The sequence below is a fragment of the Trichosurus vulpecula genome, chromosome 3 (assembly GCF_011100635.1).
Source record: "Trichosurus vulpecula isolate mTriVul1 chromosome 3, mTriVul1.pri, whole genome shotgun sequence".
Lineage (NCBI taxonomy): Eukaryota > Metazoa > Chordata > Mammalia > Diprotodontia > Phalangeridae > Trichosurus > Trichosurus vulpecula.
Genome location: NC_050575.1, coordinates 167428953 through 167456334, shown reverse-complemented (window position 1 = coordinate 167456334; position 27382 = coordinate 167428953). Strand labels below are relative to the sequence as shown.

The 27382-nt window shown below is 39.3% G+C and overlaps 1 protein-coding gene across 1 annotated transcript in view; it reads left to right on the top strand.

Annotated features, from left to right (window-relative positions):
- Positions 1-27382, top strand: part of CCDC180 (coiled-coil domain containing 180) — a 129655-nt gene that overhangs the window by 3691 nt on the left and 98582 nt on the right. Inside the window, exons 4-13 of the mRNA XM_036752440.1 lie at positions 7210-7298; positions 13321-13430; positions 14055-14183; positions 14338-14448; positions 14836-14931; positions 18395-18558; positions 19261-19380; positions 21230-21309; positions 25730-25818; positions 26996-27118. Coding sequence (XP_036608335.1) covers positions 7210-7298; positions 13321-13430; positions 14055-14183; positions 14338-14448; positions 14836-14931; positions 18395-18558; positions 19261-19380; positions 21230-21309; positions 25730-25818; positions 26996-27118 — 1111 coding nt within the window. The remainder of the gene's footprint in view (positions 1-7209; positions 7299-13320; positions 13431-14054; positions 14184-14337; positions 14449-14835; positions 14932-18394; positions 18559-19260; positions 19381-21229; positions 21310-25729; positions 25819-26995; positions 27119-27382) is intronic.

Here is a 27382-nt window from a genome sequence, read left to right as displayed (position 1 = left end):
GGCTAGTGTAGTCAATAGGTCACCAAAGTATTTGTTAAGCACCTGGTATGTGCAAGACACCTTGAAAAACTCTGGGGGTGGGCAAAGATAGGAAAAGAAGGCAAGAGGCAAAAGATAGTCCCTGTTCACAAGTTGCTCACAGTCTAATGGGAGCGACAACACAAACATGGCTATGTATAAACAAACTATATACAAGATATATTGGGAATAATCCACAGTGGGAAGGTATTAAAAGAATATTGGACTAGGCATCAAAAGGCATGGATCTGAGTGGTAGCTTTTCTGCTTGCTAGCTGAATACCCTTAGAAAAATCCCTACCTCTCTGAGCCTCAATTTTCTCCTCTATAAAATAGAAATAACAATAAATTTGCCTGGGTCTTCTTTCTCCCCTTTAAGGGCTCCTCAGCTATGCCCATGTTCATGGTGCTGTTAGGGTAATCATTTCTTCAAATTCATAATTCTCAGCTTCCATCAGTGAAACTCCTTTAAATATGTATATATATTTTTAAATTTATTTCATTAAATGTTTCTCAATTACATTTAAAAATTTTAACATTAATTTTTTAAAAACTTTGAGTTCCAAATTCTCTCTCCCTTTCCCCTCCTCACCTCTTTAGAAGGCAAGCAATGTCATATTGATTATACATGTGAAGTCATGCAAAACATGTTGCAAAAGACAAAACACACACAAAACGAGAAAAAATGAAGAAAGTTTAAAAAGTATCTTTCAATCTGCATTCCAAGTTCATCAGTTGTCTCTGGAGATGGATAGCAGTTTTCATTATGGGTCCTTTGAAATTGTCTTGAATCATTGTTTTGATCAGAGTAGCTAAGTCTTTCACGGTCGATCATCGTTACAGCCTTGCTGTTACTGTGTACGATGTTCTCCTGGTTCTGCTCACATCATTTTGCAACAGTTCATTTAAGACTCCTCAGGTTTTAGTGAAGCTTTTTTTTTTTTTTTTACCAAGCCTAGTTAGATAACATATAAATTTAGAGCGAAAAGTATTTAATAAAACAAAATGGACAGCTAAATAATGAGGAATTATTTCTTCTTCCAAAAATATACACAAAGGGGGTATAATCTCCCTCAAATTCACATGCTGCCATGGAAAAAAGAATTCTTTCAGAAGTTCATCAACCTGCCATTGCATCCCATCTGGTATACCTCTCATAACTCCATCACTAAATCTCTTGGCAACCTGCTATGCTTCATTACTGCTTTACTCCACTTTCAAAAATTGCCACTTGCTGGTACTCTGCAGAGTAGCTGCTGTCCTCTCTATGAGGCTTCTTCTCTACTGAGCTGCTACTCTCTTTTGCTGCAACTGTTCCTTATTGTGAAGACTTCTCAAAGTGAGCAATTGCTCTTTGGTAAAGCTGTTTATGCCTGAGGGTTGTTTAAGCTTTTTTTGAGGCCTGTTTAAGCAGGCCTACAGCTGCAGGCCTACAGCTGCACTCAGCCAGCATAGCAGTCTCTCTCAGATTTTCTTTTTTATATTTTCTCTTATTAGGAGCTGCCAAGTTCTACTCAACGGTTAGACTGAGGCAAGAAAATTCTTTTCATTTCTTGGTATGTAGAGACAGGGTCCTGAAAACTGTATTTTTGTGCCTCAAAGAGGCATTTAGCAATGCTGGAACTAGTGAATTTTCCTTTACATTCCTCTAGCTATACTCAGGTTGATGTCTTTCTTACAACAGTATCATTTTAAGTTTTACAAGTGTTTTCCTTACAACAGCTTTGTAAGATGATTAGTAGGAGTATACCCCATGTATAAGATGCACCTTAATTTTGGGGCCCGAAATTTGTCAAAAAAATGTATTACATAAAGTTATTGAACTTATATTTTATTCATTTGCTCATAGCTTTCAGGCATCTTTTGGGCAAGTCTGGTGCGTGTAAGCATGCTTAGTCCATTCTGTTTCATGAACCTGAAGCCCCAATTGTGTCCTCCTTTGAAATCGGTAACTTCTCTTTCATAGTAATTCTTCTTGCCTCATGCAGAACCATCTTTGTGGACACAGGAATTCCAATTGCCCTTTGCTCTTCAATCTGTATCTTCAATTCCCTCTCTAAATCAGGTCATTTTGCTGACTTGCCTCTCATGGCCTTCTTCTGCTGTGGCGTTTTCAGCAGGGTTTCTTCTTCCCGTAGCCAGTCTCGGATTGTTTTCTCAGTTGGAGGAGAACCAAACTTGGGTTCAGCAGCACGATTTCCATTCACTTTTGCAAACTGGATCACTTTAATTTGAATTCAGCACTGTACAAAAATCTTTTCTGGGCCATTTCTGGGCAGAACATGGCAAAACATAACCTAATATGCTGGTAACAAATGCGAAACAACGAGCGCAAAGACAACAAGTGTGAAAAAGTGGGAAATGCAAGTAAAAAAATCTACAACAATGAGCGCAAAAACAAGTGTGAAAAAGTGGGAAACACAAGTAAAAAAATCTACAACCACTATATAAGACACACCCAGTTTTTAGATCCCAAATTTCTCGAAAAAGGGTGCATCTTATACATGGGGAAATATGGTAATTATCCCTATTCTACAGATAAGACAACCAAGGTTAAGAGAATTTGAGTAATTTTCCCAGTGTCAAACAGCTACAAATTTCAGGACCATGACTGGAATTCAGGAATCTCCTGACTCCTGTACTCTTTACTACACCAGGACACCCACCTCATAGAGTGTTTGGGTTTCATTTTGTTTTGTTTTGGTCGAGATCTATATTTCATCCAGGTAGGAGACTGATAGCATGGAACCACGGATGCAAATCAACAACTCATATATGACTATTGTGGAACATTTTATACCATTTTATATCATTTTTGTAATTTCAATAAGACTCAAAGCCTGAACTGATTAACCAGAAGAAAAGCCTGATCCTAACAGTCTCTTTGTTCTCTGGGTAAACTCAGAATACCCCTATCTCTGTCAACAAGACCAGATCAGACTGACCTAAGGATATTCTTTCCGCTGTTAGCCATTAAAGGATAAGACCCTAACCCCAAGAAAGACTACCTCGCTTAATATTAACTGACCTTTGTCAACATTCTTTACAACCCTATTCCATTAAGGGAAATCCTCTTCTTGTATCATGGTTAAACATACAAGGGGGTCATAAAGGTGAGGTAACACAGGCTTGCTGGGTCTGCTAAAATAACGTATATAAATTTTCTCATTCCTTTGTTCAGACAGCCAGAGCTTATGCTCTGACTCCTTGTACGTACAAGTAAGCTAGCCTAGCTATGCTTTAAGGGAAAATAATAAATAACATGAATTTTTCTATCACCTAGCTTGTTTGCCTTCTTCAACCAAACTTTCAGGTTTAACACTATCTTAGAGAGTTGCCTGCATTCACTGAGAGGTTAAATGACTTGCCCAGGGTTACATGACAAGCATGGGTCAGAAGCAGATCTTGGACTAAGGCTGGACTTCTATCTACTACCTGCTGCCACCTTGCCTCTCATAGGGTGATTTATTTCAAGGATCAAATGTGAAATAGCTTTGAAAACTATAAAGCATTATCCAATGGCAGCTATTACTATTTTTGTAACTCTCGACCCAAGAATTCCTTTTGCAGGCAATCTAATTGGTGTATGAATTCCCTCCCATTGGACTTTAATTTAGGTCATTACTTAAGCTAATATCATTTCTAAGGACAAGGTACTTCACAATGGCCATCTTAAGTAGGAAAAATCCCTGAATCATCTCTCTTTCCTTACCCAGATGATACTTTTGATCTGAATAACAATTTAGGAAAGAAAGAAACAAAGGAAAAGAAAGGAAAGGAAAGGAAAGGAAAGGAAAGGAAAGGGAAGGGAAGAAGGAAGAAGGGAAGGAAGGAAGGAAGAAAGGAAGGAAGAGAAAGAAAAAAAATAGACAAAGTTTTTATTATGCTTACTATTTGCTAGACACTGTGCTAAGCTCTGGAGATGGAGATACAAGCAAGCAAGGATTCTTTACCCTTAAGGAGCTTACATTCTAGTAGGGAAGACAGCATATGAAGGGGAGCCTGAAAGGGAGCAGGGCTATATGTGCTCTGGTATGTTTGGGAGCTGGTGGCTGGGAAGTGAGGTCAATACTTTAGGGACAAGAGGGAGAAGGGATGAAGGAAATACTGGAAGTGGCATGGTCCAATAGCAGAGCACTGATCCAATAGGCATTGAATATCCTTATTGGGATAGGTACTGCAACAGTCCTCTTCTAGTTGATAATCTTATAAGTTTGAGAGAAAATTTTTTTTATTTTCTTTTTTTTAAATTTATTTAACATATTTAGTTTTCAGCATTGATTTTCACAAGAGCTTGAATTACAAATTTTCTCCCTATTTCTACCCTCCCACCCACTCTAAGATGGCGTATATTCTGGTTGCCCTGTTCCCTAGTCAGCACTCCCCTCTGTCACCCCACTCCCCTCCCATCCCCTTTTCCCTTCCTTTCTTGTAGGGCAAGATAAATTTCTACACCCCATTGTCTGTGTATCTTATTTTCTAGTTGCATGCAAAAACATTTTTGTTTGTTTTTGAACATCTGTTTTTAAAACTTTGAGTTCCAAACTCTCTCCCCTCTTCCCTTCCCACTCACCCTCCCTAAGAAGTCAAGCAATTCAACATAGGCCACATGTGTATCATTATGTATAACCCTTCCACAATACTCATGTTGTGAAAGACTAACTATATTTTGCTCCTTCCCAACCCATCCCCCTTTATTGAATTTTCTCCCTTGACCCTGTCCCCTTTCGAAAGTGTTTGTTTTTGACTACCTCCACCCCCATCTGCCCTCCCCTCCATCATCCACCTCCTTTTATTTTTTTTTTTTATCTTCCTCCCTCTTCTTTCCTGTGGGGTAAGATACACAACTTAGTTAGGCCAAATCTGATGAGAGCAATGTTCACTCATTCCCCCCTCATCTGCCCTCTCCCCTCCTCCCACAGAACTGCTTCCTCTTGCCACCTCTATGCGAGATAATCCACCCCATTCTATCTCTCCCTATCTCCCTCTCTCAGTATGTTCCTCTCTCATCCCTTAATTTGATTTTATTAATTTTAGATATCTTCCCTTCATCTTCAACTCACCCTGTGTCCTCTCTCTCTGTGTATATATATATATATATATATATATATATATATATATACACACACACATATACATACATATATACACATAGATATATACATACACATTCACCCATATATATACATAAACAAATATGTATGCATATTCCCTTCAGCTACCCTAATACTGAGGTCTCATGAATCATACTCATCATCTTTCCATGTAGGAATGTGAACAAAACAGTTCACCTTTAGTAAGTCCCTTGCAATTTCTTTTTCTTGTTCTTTTTCTTGATTACCTTTTCATGCTTCTCTTGATTCTTGTGTTTGAAAGTCAAATTTTCTATTCAGTTCTGGTCTTTTCACTGAGAAAGTTTGAAAGTCCTCTATTTTATTGAAAATCCATATTTTGCCTTGGAGCATGATACTCAGTTTTGCTGGGTAGGTGATTCTAGGTTTTAATCCTAGCTCCATTGACCTCCGGAATATCATATTCCAAGCCCTTCGATCTCTTAATGTAGAGGCTACCAGATCTTGGGTTATTCTGATTCTGTTTCCACAATACTCAAATTGTTTCTTTCTGGCTGCTTGCAGTATTTTCTCCTTGATCTGGGAGCTCTGGAATTTGGTGACAATATTCCTGGGAGATTTCTTTTTGGGATCTATTTGAGGAGGCGATCGATGGATCCTTTCAATTTCTATTTTGCCCTGTGGCTCTAGAATATCAGGGCAGTTCTCCTTGATAATTTCTTGAAAGATGATATCTAGGCTCTTTTTTTGATCATGGCTTTCAGGTAGTCCAATAATTTTTAAATTATCTCTCCTGGATCTATTTTCCAGATCAGTGGTTTTTCCAATGAGATATTTGACATTGTCTTCCATTTTTTCATTCCTTTGGTTCTGTTTTATAATATCTTGATTTCTCATAAAGTCACTAGCTTCCACTTGCTCCAATCTAATTTTTAAAGTAGTATTTTCTTCAGTGGTCTTTTGGACCACCTTTTCCATTTGGCTAATTCTGCCTTACAAGGCATTCTTCTCCTCATTGGCTTTTTGGAGCTCTTTTGCCATTTGAGTTAGTCTGTTTTTTAAGGTGTTGTTTTCTTCAGTGTATTTTTCAGTATTTTTTTGGGTCTCCTTTAGCAAGTCATTGACTTGTTTTTCATGGTTTTCTCGCATCCTTCTCATTTCTCTTCCCAATCTTTCCTCTACTTCTCTAACTTGCTTTTCCAAATCCTTTTTGAGCTCTTCCATGGCCTGGGACCAGTTCATGTTTTTCTTGGAGGCTTTTGGTGTAGGCTCTTGCACTTTATTGACTTCTTTAGGCTGTATGTTTTGGTCTTCTTTGTCAGCAAAGAAAGAATGCAAAGTCTGAGACTGAATCTCGGTGCGTTTTCGCTGCCTGGCCATATTCCCAGCCAACTAACTTGACCTTTGAGTTTTTCAGTGGGGTATGACTGCTTGTAGACTACAGAGTTCTATGTTCCACGTTTGGGGGGGAGGTGCCAGCTCTGCCACACCAGCACTGTTCCTTTCCCAAGAACCCCCAACCCAGACTGGGCTTAGATCTTCGGCAAGCTGTGCACCCCTGCTCTGATCCGCCACTTAATTCCTCCCACCAGGTGGGCCTGGAGCCGGAAGCAGCAGCAACTGTAGCTGCCCCACCTCCGCTGCCCCCGGGGCTGGAAGCCGAACCACGAACTCCTTCCACTCCCGCAGCTTTTCCCACTAACCTTCTCAGCAGTCTTTGGTGTTTGTGGGTTGAGAAGTCTGGTAACTGCCGCAGCTCACATATTCAGGGCTTTAGGGCCTGCTCTGCCCGGTTGCTGGTCTTGTTGGTCCAAGCAGCTCAGGCTGGGCTCTGCTCCACTCCGTTCCCAGCTCCCAGCTCCGTGTGGGATAGACCTCACCCAGAGATCATCCAGGCTGTCCTGGGCTGGAGCCCTGTTTCCCTCTGCTGTTTTGTGGGTTCTGCCATTCTAGAATTGGTTCAGAGCCATTTTTTATAGGTTTTTGGAGGGACTCGGTAGGGAGCTCATGCTAGTCCCTGCTTACCAGCCGCCATCTTGGCTCCGCCCCCGAGAGAAATATTTTTTAAAATTTCACTGATTGTTTGGGGTCCAAACTTCCTCCTGTTCATCGGTTTCAGGGAAATCCAAATAGTGACCACAGAAAAGACTCAAGAATCTGAAGACGTGATTGCAGCCCGAGAAGTGAGAGGCCTAAGTGACTTTATTGGTAAGCTGAAGATTTCATGACTAACCTGTCTCCTATGTCCTCCTAATTTACCTCTTGTGGGAAAAGACCTACTTGAAAACATATACATATTTAGTGATTTTGTGAGATCTTCTAAGATGAAAGTGTTCATGTACCCAGTGTGCCAAGCTCTCAAGATGGAGATGCAAGCAAGATAGCAGTCCCTGCCCTCGGGGAGCTTACATTCTAATAGGGAAAACAACATATAAATTGGATCATATGTCATCTGGTTAGAGGTTGGTTATGATGGCTTACTGTGTCTAGCTTAAAACACTGATATCAACTGTGTTAGAGTAACTAATGTGCAGGAATACTTGATGGACATGATTTATCTTCGAGTGTCAGAAGAATTAAGGTCATTTAAAAAAACATTGGTTTCTAGATTATGGACTGAGTAAGAGTAAGACTGAAATATTTATCTTCAACCTATTTTGTCTTCCACATGACAATCTCTAGGAGTTCAGAGATAACTGGCTTTTTAAAAAATAATTTTTATTGATATATTCTGTTTTTATATCCCTTGGACTTACTTTACATGTTTCCCCCTTCACCTTCCCAGAGAACCAGCCTATAAAACATACACACTTCTGGGTTGCAGTTCCAGGTAAGGGGTCAGTTACAAGGCAGCAGGGGTCTGAGTCGCAGTTCCGAGGCAAAGAGGAGTGCTAGCATTTGCTGCTTCAGGGGACCAGGAGCCCTTCCTGGGTAAAGACCAGAGTGCAGATGAGGAGAGCAGTGACCACACTTCTCCCAGGATAATGCCCCCTTGGAAGCACCAAAAACTTGCAGATCCCAAGAACTAGCTCTGAAAACAGCAGCATGAGAAAGCCTGAAGCTTGGGACAGTGCCTCCCCACTCCCAGGTGAGCAGAGCCCAACTTTAACACAAAGTTCAAAGTCAAGAAATTGATTGGAAAAATGAGCAAACAACAACAAAAGAATTTGACCCAAAAAAGTTACTACAGTGACAGGGAAGACCAAGACTTAAGCTCAGAAAAAGACAGCAATGTGAAAACAGCTAAAAACAGAGTCTCAAAGAGAAACCTTAATTGGACCCAAGCCCAATAAGAATTCCTAGAAGAATTAAAGAAAGCAACAAGAATGGTAGAGGAAAAATTGGGAAAAGAAATGAGAGTGGTACAGGAAAATTATGAAAAGAGAATTAACAGCTTGGTTAAAAGAGGCACAAAAAATACTGAAGAAAATAACACCTTAAAAAACAGAATTAACCTAAGGGTAAAAGAGGCACAAAAATTCACTGAAGAAAAGAACTCCTTACAAAACAGAATTGGCTAAATAGAAAAAGAGGTACAAAAGTTCACTGATCAAAAGAATTCCTTAAAAATTAGAATTGAGCAAGTGGAAACAAAGGACTACATGAAGCATCAAGAAACAATAAACAAAGGCAAAAGAATGAAAAAATAGAAGAAAATGTGAAATATCTCATAGGAAAAACAACTGACCTGGAAAATAGATCCAGGAGATATAATTTAAGAGTTACTAGACTACCTGAAAACCATGATCAAATAAAGAGCCTAAGACATCATATTTTAAGAAATTATGAAGGAAAACCACCGCTGATATCTTAGTTCCAGAGGGTAAAATAGAAATTGGAAGAATCCATCAATCACCTCCTGAAAGAGATCCCCAAATGAAAATATCCAATAACATTATAGTCAAATTTCAAAGCTCCCACGTCAAGGATAAAATACTTCAGGCAGTCAGAAAGAAATAATTCAAATATCATGGAGCTACAATCAGGATCACACAAGATTTAGCAGCTTCCATATTAAAGGAATGAAGGGCTTAGAATATGATATTCTGGGAGGCAAAGAAGTTAGGATTACAACCAAGAATAACTTACCCAGCAAAACTGAGTATAATCCTTCAGGAGGAAAAATGGACATTTATTGAAATGGAGGACTTTCAAGCATTCCTGATTAAAAGACCAGAGCTGACTAGAAAATTTGACATTTATACACAAGACTCAAGAGAAGTATAAAAAGATAAACATGAAAGAAGATTCATAAGGGTCTCAATAAAGTTAAACTGTTTACATTCCCATATGGGGAGAACTTTATCTTTATTAAAAGGAATTTACATAGACAGAGGGCATGAATGTGAGGCAATTATGTTGGAATGACCTCAACAAAAATAAAGGGGTGAGAAAAGAGAAATGCACTGAGAAAAGGAGGAAGGGAGAGGGAGAGTGAAGAAAATTTTCTCACATAAAAGAAGCACATAAGAAAGCTTTTACAGTGGAGTGTAAAATGGGGGCAGGTAATGAGCAGTGCTTGAACCTCAGTTTTATCAGAATTGCTTCAAAGAGGGAATAATACACATACACACATTCAGTTGTGTATAGAAATGTAACTTATCCAATAAGGAAATAGGAGGGAGAGTAAGGGGTTAAGAGAAAGGGAGGGATGATAAAAGGAAGGGCAGATTAAAGGAAGCATTGGCTAGAAGCAAAATAGACTTTTGAGGAGGGAGGGAGAGTATAAAGAGAGAGAAACAGAAGGAACAGAAGAAAATGGGATGAAGAGAAAGATACAGTAATCATAACTGTGAATGTGAATGGGATGAGTTCACCCATAAAACAGAACAGATTAGAAACTAAAATCCAACAATATGCTGTGTACAAAAGATGCGTTGGAAACAGACATATGCAAGAGTTAAAATACAGGACTTGGAGCAAAACCTAATATATTTCAGCTGAACTAAAAAAGTGAAGGGGCAGCAATCATGATCTCAGACACAGCAAAAGCAAAAATAAACCTAATCAAAAGAGATAATCTGAAGTACCGTGACAATTAAGTAATATCAAACTTTTTACAGCAAGTTTCTCTGACAAAGGCCTTATTTCTAAAATATATACTGAGTATGGAAGTAAGTAAATTTTATAAAAATAAGAGCCATTCCCCAATTGATAAATGGTCAAAGGATATAAACAGGTGGTTTTCAGAAGAAGAAATCAAAGCTCTTATAGTCATATGAAAAAAATGCTCTAAATCTCTATTGATTAGAGAAAGACAAATTAAAACAACTCTGACACTATCAGAAATAATCAATGCTAGAGGAGATGGGGGGAAAATAGGTACACTTGTTGTTGTGTTTGTCCTTTGTTTTCAAAGAGGACCATGACGTCAGGGAAATGATGATATGACTTGCAGTAGACTTTGATTTGAGTGAGGGAGGACTGTGCAAGGTCACCAGCCTCACTTTCTGGATCAGCCATCTGGATCCAGTGATCAGATATTCATCAGGATGACTGGTGATGACCCAGGATGCAATGGGAGACCCTGGCCCTTTTAGGCTAAGGCCTTTTCATGTACTCACTTAGACTAAGGTAATGCCCACTCAGTGGATAGGCCTTTTGAAGAAGTGTCAAGGGATGGCCCCTTTAATTAGGAAAAAAGAAAAAAAAAATTGAGCTGGGAGGGGAAGACCCTCAGGTTTGCTGTTCCAAAGAGGTACAGTTACCATTGACATTCACTCTGAAGCAGGAAGGCCTTAGGTACACTAATGAACTGTTGGTAGAGTAGTGAACTGGTCCAACCAATCTGGAAAATAATTTGGAAGCAGGCCCAAAGGGCTAAAAAACTGTGCATACCTTTCGACCCAGCAATGCCACTACCAGATCTATATCCCCAAAGAGATCAAAGGAAAAGACCTATATGTACAAAAATATTTAGAGCAGCTATTTTTGTGGTAGCAAAGAATTGGAAATTGGGAGATGCTCATCATTTGGGGAATGGTTGAACAAGTTATGGCATATGATTGTGAAGGAGTACTGTTGTGCTGTGGGAAATGATGAGGGGAGTGGTTTCAGAAAAACATGGCAAGATCTATAGGAACAGATGCATAATGAAGTGAGAAGAACTGGGAGATCGTCTTGCACAGAAATAGCAATGTTGTAATGATCAATGTGAAAAACTTGGCTACTCTAATCCATAAAAGGATCTAAGACAATTCAAAGGACTTGTGATGAAAAAATGCTATCCACCTCCCAGAGAGAGAACTGATATACTCTGAGTACAAATTGAAGTATAATTTTCTTACTTTATTTTTCTTGCTTTTTTGGTGATATGGCTAATGTGGAAATATATTTTGCATGATTTCACATTTATAATTGATATATTGCTTGCCTTATCAGTGGGTGGTAGAGGGGGTCAGAAAGAAAGAGAGAATTCGGAACTCAAAATTTAAAAAAGAATGTTAAAAATAAATAATAAACTTAAAAATATTTTAAAAAGTTTAATCTGAAAAAATAACTGATTTATCCTATAAAAGACTTCAGTTTTCCTTATATAATTCATTTGTGGTAATTCTTGCAATTTGAGATTTAAGTTGATTCAAATTTAGACTCTTTCATGTAAAGAATTTATCAAGTTAGACATTCCCTTCCCCACTTCTACCCCAGAAGAAAAGCACAAAGGAAGAGTTGAAAACAATGGGAAAAGAATGACAGCAGTTTGTTGCCATCTTTTATAGACCAGCACAGAGAGGTGGTTCTTCTGACAAGAGTCTGATAGAAACCCTGATCAATTGTCTTCTGACAATCCTCCTGAGATTCCCATCAACCAGACGTCTGGGACAGTAGTACTGCTCATAGAAGTCCTTTCCCTGGAAGACACAAAGAAGAGGCTTCATCTTGGGACAACTTAATCAGGGACTGTATTTGATCCTTAAATAAAGTGCCAATGGGCATTTTTTATATTCTATAAGGAAACACTTTTCTGATCACAAACACACCGGTTGCCCTGTAAGCTCATCAAGTTGATTGGGGAACTCCCCTGAGTACTCGACCTCCCCATACCCAAACAAATCCACAGTATAACTCAGCCTCAGGAAAGATCCAGGAGAGACTGCATAGTGCAGTGAAAAAAAATGCTAGATTTGGTGTAGAAAGATCTAGGCTTGGATCCCAGTTCTGCTACTTACCACCTGTGTGACCTTGGGAAGTCTCTTAACCACTCCGGGCTTCAGTTTTCTCATCAAAATCAGAGGGATGGATGAGACCTTTTCCAGCTCCAAATCTATGATCCCATGAAGCTCTGGCAGGTGCCATCACGACTGAAAGGCTTTAATTATAGGCCCAATAACAAATCACACGAGGACTAGCATAGTTAAATTTGGTAAGGCATATTACCATGTTGGTTACAGTCATTGTAATTGCAGTCATAGCATTTCACAAAGATGTATCTCCTAAGGCATAGTGGAAATGTGTCCATGGAGGGATGATTCATACCGAGAAACCATAGAGCCTATTCAAGGAACTAAGTCTAAAATATCTATTCTTCCTCTAGAAGCTCTGTTGAACTCTTAAAATATTGTTTCCCATTTATTTTTGCAATTAATGGTTATATTTATTATTCCTAAGTAAGCATTTGTTATGGCCAAAGGAAAATAACTTGTATTAGATTAAGAGTGAATTTTTCAATTTCCTCTCAAAAGAAAAAGACTCTATGAGAATGAAGGAAATATTGAAACCTTGACGAAAGTTGAATGGATATCATGTCAGTCAACAAGATAGAAGGTTTGGGGTGTGAGCTTTTGCATTTTATATGTATCAGAAAGGATTTTCTAGTATCTGGTTGCATTAATTGTATGTTCTTTGATGATGATGATACATAATGATTCCATCAGTAGCACTCAAGTTAGATTAATTTTTATTCTTCCAAATTAAGGCCCATAAATATTTAAGATCTCAGTCTTTGCTTCTGCCTATAAAATTATCTATATCCTTGGAATTCGGGGCAATTGCATCATCAGAAAATATAATGAACACTTCCACTGGATATATATAGTCCCATATATAGTAGGTATTTGCTAAATGAATTGTTTCAATGAAGATGAGTAGTGATTATTGCCATCTGAACTTAATATACAGAATGAAATGGTCTCGCTTTTCTAATTCTGAAGTTGGGGCATTAAGCATCTTTGCTAGACCTTGCTTCTGTTCTGCCTCTCTATTAATCTAACTTCTCTGCTTTCTTTTATAGTTCCTGAGAAGATTAATAGTGACATCATTCAGCGGCTAGATAACCATAAAAGACGCGTCTACGAGGCCAACTTGAAAAACTTACAGAAAGAAATATCAAATATTGGGCAGGTGAGATATCACGCCTTTCCTCCCCCCCCCCCAATCTATCTGATGTGCTGATACCGGATGAATCAATCTAAAACATTACTTTGTACAAATTGCCCCAACCTTTGATGGCTCCCTACTATCAGCAGCTTAAAGTCCAACCTCCTTAGCTTGGCGTTTAGGGCATTCCTGGGTTCATCTGCAGCATTACTCATACTTTCCCTTTGAGGAAGGAATTCCTCTCCTTCTCAGCTATGGCAGCCTTGCCTTTCTACTGTCCTGCCTTCAAGGTCCAGTCCAATTTCTGCTTCTTCCTGGGAGGCTTTCCTGCCTAGTCCTCCATAATCTCTTATTCTTCTGAATTTCTAGTGCACATATTGTGTGTATGCTCATTGAGCACTTAGCATACTATATCTTATACTGTATTTTACCATCAAACACATTAGCTTTTTGACTCTGGGCAAGTCACTTAACCTCTCTGTGCCTCAGTTTCCTTAATCAGTGAAATGAGGGAAGTTTGGGACTTGATGGCCTCTAGGGTCTAATCTGTGTTGCCATGATCCTGTGAATATGGATGGACCAGCTAAAGAATGGAGGTCAAGTTAAGGGTGGTATTTGATAGCTAATGGCTCTCTTTACTTATTTAAGGAAATGGAATCTGTTATCATGGAGCTTGGAGAGCAGCTTTTGAAAAAACTGTCAGAGAATGATGAAGACATCGACCTTCTCTTCAAAGAAACTGAAGGTGATATAGAACTGGAAATTTTCAAAATTCAGGTAAGAGCATAGGTCTCAGCCTGCTGTGGCTCCCTTGCCCTCCCCATTGGCCTTCAGACCCTGCTGTTTCCTTTAGGGTCCTACCACACATGTTCTATTTATGTCTTTTTACTTGGACTGTTTCTGTTGACCTGCCATAAACTACACTTTGCAGAATTTGTGGGAACTATGGGATAAGTTAAGCAAGAAATTCCTAAATAGAAGAAAATGGATCAAAGACTTTGATACAAGACTGAAAAAACTTGAAGCCTGCAGAGCTAAGAAAGTGAGTTAAAGTTCACATGGTTTCTTTCTATGTCATGTGTTACTGTTGTGGCGATTTTATTCAGAAGCAACATGGCATGATGGGTAATAGGGTACTAGACTTCGAGAGAAGAAGACTTGAGTTCAAAACCTGACCCACATGCTTGCTAACTATCTGACCCTGGTCAAGTCATTTAATGTTTCTCAGATTCAGTTTCTCCATCTATAAAGTGAGAATAATTATCTCCTTAGTATTTATCTAGCAAGATGTTGAGGGTTTTTTCTTTTAAAATGAGAGTGCTTTGCAAAATGTTAAAGCAGATTATAAATAAATGACAATTGTAATTTTTAAATTAATATTCCATGATAAAGAAATTAAGAGTGTATTCATATACTTTTTCACCTCCAGTTAGGGGAAGTGATGAAGAAATACCTGGAAATTTTAAAAGATAATGCCTATCTCCTCCCCCCTGATGTAGAAAGGCTGATTCACAAAGAAGCTATGGTAAGTTAATCTTCATAGGAGGTAATAACTTTCAGGGAGAACATCCAAGTCAAAAGATATAGTAGTTCCCTCGTTGCACATCTCAGTTACTGCTAGAGAAATAAGCGTTTCACATTAGTGAATTTTCCAGAGGACTGAAAATAATAATAATAATATTTATATGTGGCTTCTATGTGCCAGGCACTGTGCTAAGCACTTTACAATTATTATCTCCTTAAATCCTCACAACAACCTTGGGAGGGAGGTGCTATTATCATCCTCATTTTACAGACGAGAAAACGGAGGCAAATGGGTTACGTGCCTTTCCCAGGGTCACACAGCTTGTAAGTGTCTGAGGCTAAATTTGAACTCAGGTCTTCCTGATTCCAGTCCCAGTGCTTGCTCTATAGCACCACCACCTAACCCACCCCCAATCTAGATGCCAACACATTTTTTTTTTAACTATTCAGGATGGAAATATTTCTAAATTATATTTGTGTATATATATATATATATGTATGCATGTATACACACACATATATTACACACTTCTGTCTTAGAGTATTTTTTTGTTGTTGTTGTTAATGTTTAGGCCTATGTTTTCCTTAGTATAGGGAAGTCCCAGTGAGGAAATTCCCTCCACCAGTGCAGATCAGTTCAACTTAGAGTCTTGGAGAGTTGTCTGGGAACTCTGAATCGGGGAAGTAACTTACTCAGCCTCTTCCTGACTCTGAGCCTGGCTCTCTAGTCACTATAACACAATGCCTCTTAGGTTCTCTTAGAGTTTGCTCAACACAATTTCATCCTTTCACATTGACATCATTACAAACACCAGTTCTGCGCTGTGTGGGCCTCCTGAGATTCATAGCGTCATTAATCTGTAGGCTAAACGGGCCTATATGGCTGTGTGATTTTTTTTTTTTTTTAGTTCTTGTGTTTGCTTTTTATAGTTTTTCTGTCTCCCTCCACACTATATCAGCTTTTACCTCCTGCTGCTGCCAGTATAGAAGTTCTTGGGAGGGTCAGGGGAGGACTATGTCATTTTTTCATACTCGTATCCCCAGCATTTGCCGAAGTGCCTCCTTGTATATAAATGGCACTTAATATGTTTGTTCAATTGAATGAAGTTGAGTTAACTGTGCCTGCTTCCAGCACCTCACTCCTCTTACACTTTTATGATTTGGTGTTTCTAAAGCTGCCGTAGACTAGGAAGTCTGATGACTAAGTCTGTTATAATTTTGTTTAAATTAAAAGCAAATAGGTTTCAAATGAGGGCCTGAAGGGCTTCACTTATGGATAAAATGTATGTCCTTCTGTCTTGGCTTTTTAGAGGACAATCTTGTGGCTTTTTAAGAGTCTTAGCTGTATTCTAGCTAGTCACATCCTCCAGAGAAGTGAAAAGTTACTACAATATACACCTATATATATATATATAATTATACACATATACATAGAAATATATATAAATATACATATATGCATAGCCACAATATAAATATACATGCATATAAATATACATCACATACGTATGAGGTACTGTTGTTTTTGCCCATGTAGGTTATGTATGTCCACATGGGTCTGTCTAAAGGTGGCTCCCCGGAAGGCAAGAATAAACATCATTAGAGTCTTCTGCCCAGTCTTCTCCCAGGGAAACTTTGATTACTGCCAGGAGGGGAAGTGTACAGAAGCTGGCCGCTCTCCTCTCCTCAGAGAGGGAGGGTGTTGGGCCAGAATTCTGTCTGTCTGCTCCCTTAAACATTATTAGTCTAGGGGATGTAATTTTTAGGTTCAAGATAAACTCCTGAAAAGGAATACTGCAAACTAGATATCCAAGGCTTGATCCCCTTCCCCCTAGATGTCAGTTCTATAATGAACACAACATAGTAGATAGCAAAGAAAGCCATTTGTCCAAGTTGGTAGTGAATCAGAAATTAGATACTATACATATGAGAATATATACCAGTCAATATGCAGAGTAAATGAGCTCTCCTGTGGGGAGTAAAATAACCCAGCTCAACCAAGACAGTCTTAGTTTTCACCTAAGAAGCTTATTCCTTGAACTCTCTAATATAGCAAATTAGGAATAGGTACATAATAGAGACTGCAATTCCTCTCATGTTGACTTCTTCCCAGAGTCTATCACTCCCTTCAGCAACCTGAAGAGAGATTGAATTCACTTATCTTCTTGCTCAATGCTGGAAGCCAGAAAAGTCAAGGATCTCTCTCCTCTCTCACTCTCACCAACTCCACCCTTCCTGCAGACTCAGGGCATTGATCTCCACCAATGGGGGAAAAGTTCTACATATACAATTTGCTCTTTAAGCTAGGGTTACATATCTACATATGCATGTATATCCATGGGTGTATATCCTTTAATAATACGTATACATATACATACATATTCACGGATGTATGTGTATGTAGATAGAAACTTCATTTTTCCTTTGTTTGATATAAGTTCTATTAATCATGATCATTTTTTTTTACTGTTATCTTTGGCCAATACCAAAAACTATAAGCATCTTTGAGACAGAAACTTGTTAATTTAATTTATTTTATATAGGGGAAAAAGTTAAATAAACAAAAAGAGTTTGTTTAATTTCTTGTTTCTCCTTCCTTTCTTCCTTCCTACAGCATGATGTAGTGAAAAGCTCTCTGGACATGGAGTCTGGGGAGACCTGGGTTCAAATCCTACCTCTGATACTAATTATATTGTAGTAAAAATCATTTAGTTTCTCTGAGCCTCAACTTGGTTATCTATAAAATGGGGATAATAATAGCTATAGTATTTACCTCATAGTGTCGTTGTGAGGATGAAATGAGGTAATGTATGTGAAGCACATTGCGAGTTTTAAAGCCCTCTATAAATGTAAGCCTTTTTTCATCCTTCTTTTTTCTTCCTTCTTTCCATTTTCTTCCTCCCTTCCTTCCTCCCTCCCTCCCTTCCTTCCTCCCTCCCTTCCTCCCTCCTTTCCTTCCTCCCTTCCTTTCTTCTTTCCTCCCTCTCTCCTTTCTCCCTTACTGTGTGCAAGGCCTAGTACTAAGTTCCATGAAGACTACAGAGAACAAAACACCCTTGCCTTCACAAAATTTTCCAAATTAAATAACCAACTTTGACAATAAATACAAGTCAACGTAAAGTGTTGCAGAACAGTAAGACACCCAGAGTACTATAAGAGGTGACATAGTACGGTGGAAAGAACTCTGGATTTGGACTCAGGACGACCTAGGTTCAAATCCCAGCTCTGTCACTTACTCTCTGTGTGACCTTAGGTAAGTCACGTATCCTCTCTTGGTCTCAGAAAAATGAAGGGGTTAGAATATATGACCTCAGTTTCCTTGTCTGTAAAATTAGAGGGTTGGAGTAGGAGTGCAATGAGGCACTAAAGTCCCTTCCAATGAGAAATCTATGTACCACACTCTGGGAGTTCAGAGAGGGAGAGCTTTGTTCCCAAGATCACCATTCCCCATCTGACCTTTACAGATCATAAACCAAGCCCTACTGGGAAATCAAAGAGCCATTGCTAAACTGTTCATTAATCTGATGGAATCCAACCTAAAGCAGGAAATCAGTAACCACCACAAGTGGCAAGATCTGTTGAAATTCTGGAAGAACATGAAGAAGGAATTGATGCTTCAAAATTTCAGGTCTGAAACCTTATTAGCAGCAAATTTTGGAGGCTTGGAGAGCACCTGCACAATGATTCAAGCTCTCTGTGCTTTTATATTGTGAGGTGAAGCTTTCATTTACAAAAAGGAATAAATACCTTATGCTGGGATTTCTAAAGCCTGATAAAAACCTCCTATTTGGGTGGAGATGGGGTAGGAAGAGGGGAGATATACATTACATTCTTTAAAAAAACCCTCAATTTTATTTTATTTTCAGTTCCAAATTCTCCCCATCCTACTTGCCTTTACCTCTTCCATTGAGAAAGCAAGAAAAACAAAACTCTTTATAAATATGTATAGTAAAACAAAACAAATCTTCACATTAGCCATGTCAAAAAAGGAGAACATTTCATTCTGAGTCCATCACCTGGATAGCATGTACATTATATTCTTTGTTCATTTGCATATGTAGTTATTTTAAATATAAAAATGATCCTGTTGAAGATAGTCTGCCTGTTAAAATACAGGGGAAACTAAAGCCCTTAGACATTTATTTTATGCTCAAATGAGGAATTCTTTATGGTCAGAGCCACTTTCTTGCTGATCTGGGAACTGGGAAATAGGTGAGGAAGTGATGGTTGAATTTTTTTTTAGACATCTGGGGATTGTATCTGAAAACTGCTTTGTTTCCCTTACTTTGATTCCCCCTCACTCCTCCTCAAATATTTTTGTGTCCTTTAGGCAATTCATGGAGAGTGAAAAGATCCAGAATCCTCCATCTGTAAAGCAAGAAATGGATACCATGATAAGAGAGCTAGAAAGATTAAACCAGGAGAGGATCAGAATTCTCAACTCAGTCAGGTATGGAGAGTGGTGAGCAAAGTACCTCTTGTGAGTGTAGTTGGACAATCGGAATCACTCACTAATAAGTGAAGAGAAACAACTAATTCTGAGGTGGGGAAGAAGAGGGAAAGGATGAGGGGATGGATATGAAGAATTCTAGAGGATGTTTCTAACTTCAAGATTTTTTCTTTATGTTTACAAGTTCTCAGAAAAGTAGCATGCAATGATACCCAGGAGATTGGAAGTGGTGGGTGTTCCCCACCCCCTCTCCCAATCAGGCTGATGCCCTGGTGCAAATATACTGGCTATTTTTGTCAATGATGACACAGGGGAGGAGGAGGAGGAGGAGGAGGAGGAGGAGGAGGAGGAAGAGGAGGAGGAGAAAGAAGAAGAAGGAAGAGGAGAAAGAAGAAGGGGAGGAGGAGGAGAAAGAAGAAGAAGGAAGAGGAGAAAGAAGAAGGGGAGGAGGAGGAGGAAGAAGAAGAAGAAGAAGAAGAAGAAGAAGAAGAAGAAGAAGAAGAAGAAGAAGAAGAAGAAGAAAGAGGAGGAGAAAGAAGAGAAGAAAGAGAAGGAGGAGGAAGGAAGAAGAAGAAAAAGGAGAAGGATGAAGGAGAAAGTAAGAAGAAAAAGAAGAAAAAGGACAAGGAAAGAGGAGGAAAGGATGAGGAAGGAGAAAGAGGAGGAAGAAGAAGGAACAAAGAAGGAACAAAGAAGAAGAAAAAGGAGGAGGAATGAAGAAGAAGAAGAAGAAGAAGAGGAAAAGGATGAGCAGGAAGAGGAGGAGGAAGAAGGGGAGAAGATCATCACCATTCTTTCTGCTCCAAAAGACAGAATTGTTTACCAGGGCTAATCACAATTGAGTAGGTTCAATGAAATCTGCCTTTTCAGATTTCTGTAATTCAAATTCTGTAATTTCAGATTTCTGAAATTCCATAACTTGGTGGAGAAAGTATTGGCGGGGGGGGGGGGGGGTGCCTGGGCCACTTTCTGGCCCCTTGAGGCCACACTATATAGGGGACAGAAGGATGAAAGGAAGGAAGGAAACATTTATTAAGCACCTACTATGTGCCAGGAACTGTGCTAAATACTTTACAAATTTTATCTCATTTGATCCTCAAAACAACCCTAGCAGGTAGGTGCTATTATTAGCCCCACTTTGCAGTTGAGGAAACTGAGATAAACAGAGTTGAAATGACTTTCCTGGGTCACATAGCTACTAAGCCTCTGAGACTGGTTTTGAACTCAGATCTTCCTGACTCCAGACCTAGCAACCCCATCCCTCATCAACGGCTCTGTCCACTAGGCTACAATAATGCCTCCTTTAAAAACAACAACAAAAACCTGTGGCATAATAGGCTGCTACAGCCAGTGCATTTGTACCAGAGCACCTGCCTGATTGGGAGAGGGGGGTGAGGAAAATCCACCACTTCCAACCCCCCTGGGCCTCGCTACATATGTGGAATGTGGAAGCTCTTGGGAATCTTGGACCGAATCCAAGACTACTGGGTAATCATTAGTTGAACTTCATCCAAAAGGCATAGTGCAGGGGTGGGGAACCTGTGGCATTGAGGCCACATGTGGCCCTCTAGGGCCTCAAGTTCAGCCCTTTGACTAGTCCAAGTTTTACAGAACAAAAATCCTTTTATTTATTAATCCTTTTATTATTTTTATATTACTGTGAAGTTTGGATTCAGTCAAAGGGCCGTACTTGAGGCCCTAGAGGGCCACATGTGGCCTCGAGGCTGCAGGTTCCCCACCCTAGAATGCACTCTATTTTATTCAGATGCTTCTTGATTCCAATAAGGATAAGTATAAATTATATTGTGAAAGTATATGACCCTTTGAAGCTTGGTTCTCCTTTTCCCAGTGATATTCTGCCTCCAGCTTACACAAAAGAGAGCTTGGATCAATGGTATGCTTCTCTTCAGTCTTCAAATAGAGCCTTAGGTAAGTGACAATATTGGAAAGCTAAGACTTTGGGATTTTTTCTTAACGACTCTATTCAAGAAGAGTAGAGAGACAGAATGATTTAGTGGAAAGGCTCTTGGCTTTGGAGGCAGGAGGCCGCTTAGTATCTGTGTGACCCTGTAAAATGAGAGGACAGGTCTCTGTCCTTCTAAGTTTCAATCTAGGAGCCTGCAAGTCCCTGCTCTGTGACTTATTAGCAAGTTATTTAAAATCTTTGGATTTCTTCTTCATCTGTAAAATGAAGAGATTGTTGACTTGGCCATGTCAAACTTTCTGAACCTTAATTTCCTCATTCATTCAATGGAGATGATAGAATTACTTGTGTGTGTGTGTGTGTGTGTGTGTGTGTGCGTGTCTTGCCTGTGAAAGCACTTTGTAAACCATAAAGTCACGTAAAATATAAGGTATTATTAATAAATGCCAACTACCCTAGAGAAGGAACACCTGCAGCAGCAGCCTAGGAACTACCATGATCCAGGCCCACCACAGTAACCTCTCCAACACTCTTAGAGACTGGGAGCTTTACTATTCATCTTCCAATCACCACTCTTCCCAAGGCTTCTCTTGTTTTTCTCTCTATTCCTGTATTAATCAACAGCCAGCCCTTATTTCATCCTCATCCTCCTTAGCCTAACCCCATCCATATCCCACTCCAACCCTGCCTACTCTTTTCACTGTACTCTTTGAAATTCCTATTCCATAATGAACAAACTCTCCTCTGTACTGGACTTCTTTCTCTAATATTCCTATCTACTAGCCCTCATTGGGTCCTGGCTCCTCTGACGACACTACATTCCCAGCCATCCTTTCCAGCACTGGCTCTCCCTTTCGACATACTGATCCCAAAGGGGAGATCAGAAAACTCTTTGATTTCATCTGCTACTTCCAGACTCTCCCTTTAATCTCTATCATTCAGCAATCAAAATTTGAATTGACTCAAATCAAAACTTTCCACTCGATCCAAATTATTGTGGCTGTGAAATACTGGCCACCTCTTCCTCTCCTCCCCCACCCCAGATCATCTGCCTCCTTGTTCAAATAGTGCAGCGACTGGCTTCCCATCTTCCTCTCCCTCTCTGCCTTTACTCTTACACATTCACACTGATGCCCTCTCAAAATCCCTTTTCTACTTCTTCAGTCTCCTTAAATCATATTACTTCACTTCACCCATAGGGATAGTCACACACTGGTTTCTCACCATTACCCACTACCCCAAGGACAAGCTGACATTCTATCTAACCATAACCACCTGTCATTCTACTTCTCCCTATGGCATAGGCTACAAATACTGTGAGAGTCTGAGAGACACAAATTGGAGAAGATATGAGGAAATGCATCTCCTTTCTTTCCTTGAAGAGGTGGGGGACTATGGGTGTAGAATCTTCTATTCAATTGCTGTGTCTGTCGGTTTTGCTTAATTGTTTTTCTGTTATAAGAAAAAGCTTGGGGGTGGGGAGAGAGGGAGCAGTTCATACCTGGAAAGAACTATGATGTAAAAACAAAAAGTATCAATAAAACTTAGAAAGAGACGGAGAGAGACACAGAGAGATCAGTGAAGGTTAGAATAATCAAGGAAGGTGTCACACAGGAGGTGAAACTCAAACTGAATCTGAAAGAATATGTATAATTTGGCCTGGTGGATCATGCCAAGAAAAACCACCAAGAGGAGTGAGAGAATGGAGATATGAGTGGTTATGGAAAGTTTGTGGAAGGATATTTGGCCAACTGCAGTGGCCAAATTTAAGGCTAGCAAAAAATAATATTGGATAGATAGGTAAGTCCAGATCATCTTGAAAACCAGGGAACAGAGTTTATGCTGTGGATGTAAAAGGCTTTGGAGCTGGAGAGAGGCTTGGTCAGAGTTTGGTTATAGAAACATAAACTAGTCTCTGGTGTGCAGGATGGTTTGTAGTAAAAGGAGACTGGAACCTTAGGAGACCAGGGAGACCAGGTAGAAGACTGCTAACAGTCATTCCGATATGAGGCTCTGAGGGCCTGGACTAAGGAGGGAGCAGTGGGAATGGAGAACAAGGGTAAGGAAGATAGAAGAGACCACCAGGCATTTATAAGGCATAAAGAATATAAGCTCCTTGAGGACCGTGACAATTTTGTACCAATGCCTGGTACATACGAGGCACTTGATAAATGTTTGTTCAATTGAATCAAATTAAGGAAAACCAATAGGATCTTGTGGTTTTTGTAGCTTCAATTTGAGGAAATGCTTCAAAGATGACTTCAGGTTTTAGAACCTGGGAGAGAAATTAAGCTAATTTGAATAAATGGTTCTTAAATTCTTCCTTACCAGCCTTTGATGAACTAAATAAAATATAATTTGCCAAGATCTCTGTGTTGCTTAAACTAACACTGTAACTTGTAAGGTCTACTGGGATAAAACTTGAATTACATTTAGAGGTGTACTGGTAAGTGCTTAACAACCAGCTTTCCAGGGGGGGAAGGTAAGTTTGATATGCCTTATTAACATGTTCTCCATCACTTTCCTTAAGTCTGGACAGTCAATAAAACAATAAATCAAGCCCCAGTTTGTAGCATTTTCCAAATTTGGGAGTATAAATGCCCACACTAAATATTTATGCTGGCTCTAGCGCACCCCTGGTTATATTCCATATTAATGATCAGCTAATTCATTCTTTTCTTTTAAAAATTATTTATTGAGTGCACTCCATACAAATTCAGTTTGTCAATTTCAAATATAAAGAAGTGCCCTGATACCTCATCATGGCATATAAGTGACCCCAGGTTCTTTAAGGTGGACCATGGAACATAACCTCTATAAGATTTAGGCTTCAGGGAAAGGCCTGACTTACTTACAGGAAAACTGCAAATGCTTGTTTCCTAAAAACTAGTCAGTTTTGGAGAAGCTCATTCTCAAGTGGACCATGGGGTCATTCATTTCTTTTGGACAGAGAAACTCAAGGAAAACATCTCCTAAGGCATGGAAGGTTTGTAACCTGAGTCCATGAAAGGATTGCTTATAGTGACCCAATTGAAGGACTGAATTATTCTCCACCCCCCCCCACTTAAAAGTACTTTATTTTTTTCAAATTACATATAAAGATAGTTTTCGACATTCACTTTTATAAGATTTTGAGTTCCAAATTTTTTCTGCCCCTCCCCAAGACAGCAAGCAATCTGATATAGACTACACATGTACAATCATATTAAACCTATTTCTACATTAGTCATGGTGCCAAAGAAGAATCAGAACAAAAGGGAAAAACCATGAGAAAGGGATAAGAGAGAAAAAATAGCATGCTTTGATCTACAGTCAGACTCCATCGTTCTTTCTTTGGATGTGGATAGCATTTTCCATCATGAGTCTTTTGGAATTGTCTTGCATCATTGTATTGCTAAGAAGAGCTAAATCTGTCATAGTTGGTCATTGCACAATGTGGCTGTTACCGTGTACAATGTTCTCCTGGTTCTGCTCCCTTCACAGACTGAATTATTCTTAAAGTAATCTCTCTCACATCTTCCCCTCCTCTTTCCATCTCTGCTGTTGCGCCCTAGTCTTGACACCCCACCCCCACCCCCATCACCTTTCCACTTGGACAATAGCAGTGGTTTCCTAAGAAGTATCCCTGACTTTTGTCTTAGACTATTAGAATTGTAAGGAAGTTTAGAGGTCATTGAGTCCACTCCCTTCATTTGACCTAAGATGGAGCTGACATCCAGAGAGATGAAATGATATGCCCAAATTCATCTAGCTAGTAAGTGGCAGAGCTGGGTCTCAAACACAGATCTTCTAACTGTTCCCCTGCCATCTTGCACATTTTACCAGAGTAAAATGTGGGCAGGTCTAATCGTGTTCCCACCTTCGTCCTCTTCCTTCTCTTCCCATACCCCCACATACTCCAAAATGTTCAGTTATTCCCTCTTGCCTACCAAGTGCTGTCTAAACTCTTCAACTTGGCATTCAGCATCCTCCACAATTGGGACGCTCCCTATATTTCCAGCCTTGTCTCCCACATGCTCTTTCCTTGCTTCACTCAATTCAATTAAACAAGCTTTTATAAAAGGGCATTGGCTAAATGACTGCAGCAGGAGTCTCACAAAATTAAGAAGGGCTTAGTTGTAAAGTATTAATGACATTGAGGATAAAATAGCCTTGGTCAAGACATTCCCATGAAGCATGTACCTGTATTGGAGACAATGCAAACCTAATCCACTTGAAAGACAAAAGAATGGACACATTGTTCATTAGAGAACCCTTCTAGCTCTGTGGTATACTTAGAATTGTCAGCTTCCTCAGTTGGAAAGCCTTTCCAGAATGATGGGCACAGTAACTGAGAATAGCAGCAAATGAGGTTTCTGAGTGGCTGAAATGCTTGCTCTGTGGTTGTCAAACTGACTTGGATCTTCATCTCTTTTGTTTATAAAGATTACTGCATTGGGGAGAGCATGATGAAGATTTACCTTCGGAACGAAGAAATTTGGCAGGAGTGTCTGGACTTTGTGGAGCAGTGCAAGGTAGCGACTTCAGAGAGCCTCCTCACCTTGGAGAGTTCTTCGAGGGGCAGGGTTCTTAGGGTATTGTGACATTTGCCAACATTAATGCAAGTACAGAGAGATAAAATATGACCGAATGACAATAAAACAGCTCAAAAGGGTAATGCAACGTACACCTGGTAAAATAAAACATTCACTGAGGGCTCACTAAATCCTCAAATCTGAACTAAAAAAAGCCAATCATCCTTCAGGATGACTGCAGCCAGCTGGAACCCTGTGGCAACTTGAAAATTAAAGGGTCTCCTTTTTTGGGTAATTTGAACAACAAAAATTCTTGCAAAACATAGAAGGACTCTACATATATATATGAGTATATGTGAGTGTATATGTACATATATTATACGTACATATATACTCCCACACACAAATATGGATGGTGTATAGAGAGATGATATTGAAGTTAGGAAGACCTGCACTGGAGTCTTTGCCTTTGACCCTGAACAAGTCACTGCTCAGTGCTCTAGTTAACTCTCTATGACTATAAATTGCAAACAAAGTGCCTACACCTATGTTGATAGAGGGAGTTTCCTCATCTGGGAGTTCCCAGTACCAATGAAATCACACGTCCACGCCTTATCTTGATCTATAAATATGCACCAACTTATGTACACGCAGGAGTGTGCTGGTAAATATTTAACAACTGGCTTTCCAGGAAAAAAAATATGCCTAGCACACTTTTACATTTAATCTGCATTAACATTTTCTCCAGTACTTTCCCAAGTCTAGATTGTCAACACAACAATAAATCAAGTCCTGATTTGTATCAATTGTCAATTTCTAAAAATGTGAATGCTCTCACTGACAAATCAGTAATTGGCTCTCAGGAGCCTGTTCAAACTGATGCCAGCACATTTCTGAATATATGTACAACACCTACATGGATGTGTATGAACAGTAATCCCAGAAACTACAGAAGTAAAGCATGGAGGAGAGAAAAGAGAATAAGAAGTATTTCTTATAACTTTTGTACATTATCCAAAGGGTGATCGACACATTTCCCTTTCATCCATATACTTTTCCTTCTAGGGTTTCTTAGGAAGAAGTAGTTGGTATCTCAAGTTTTTCTAAAGTATTCTGTCCTATCAAATCTTTATTATGCTTATAATGTCATGAACTTAACCTTGGTCTTTTTCTTTAGAAACAACTGCTGGACTGGAAAGTTTTCTCATTAGAAGAGATAGAACATTCCATGAACCTCTCCTTCTTCCGGATAATAGGAAACCTCCAGAGTCAGGTGGAAAAGGACCTGGAAATGATGTGTGTAAGAAGTCAAATCTCACTTCTCCTTTGACGACAATACTACATGATATGTACCAGTTACTAAAGAGGAAGTGCTCATGACTGTTCTTTAAAATAAGTACCATGAGCTAGCTTTCCAAGGGATCATTCTGGCCTTGAATTTTCTTTCTTCCCTCCCACCCTAGGCCATTTTATTGAGTGTGGACTAAGTAAGGTAAGATTTCCAAGGTGCTTTGCAAACCTTAAAGTACCATAGGAATGCATTATTATTATTAATATTCTATTA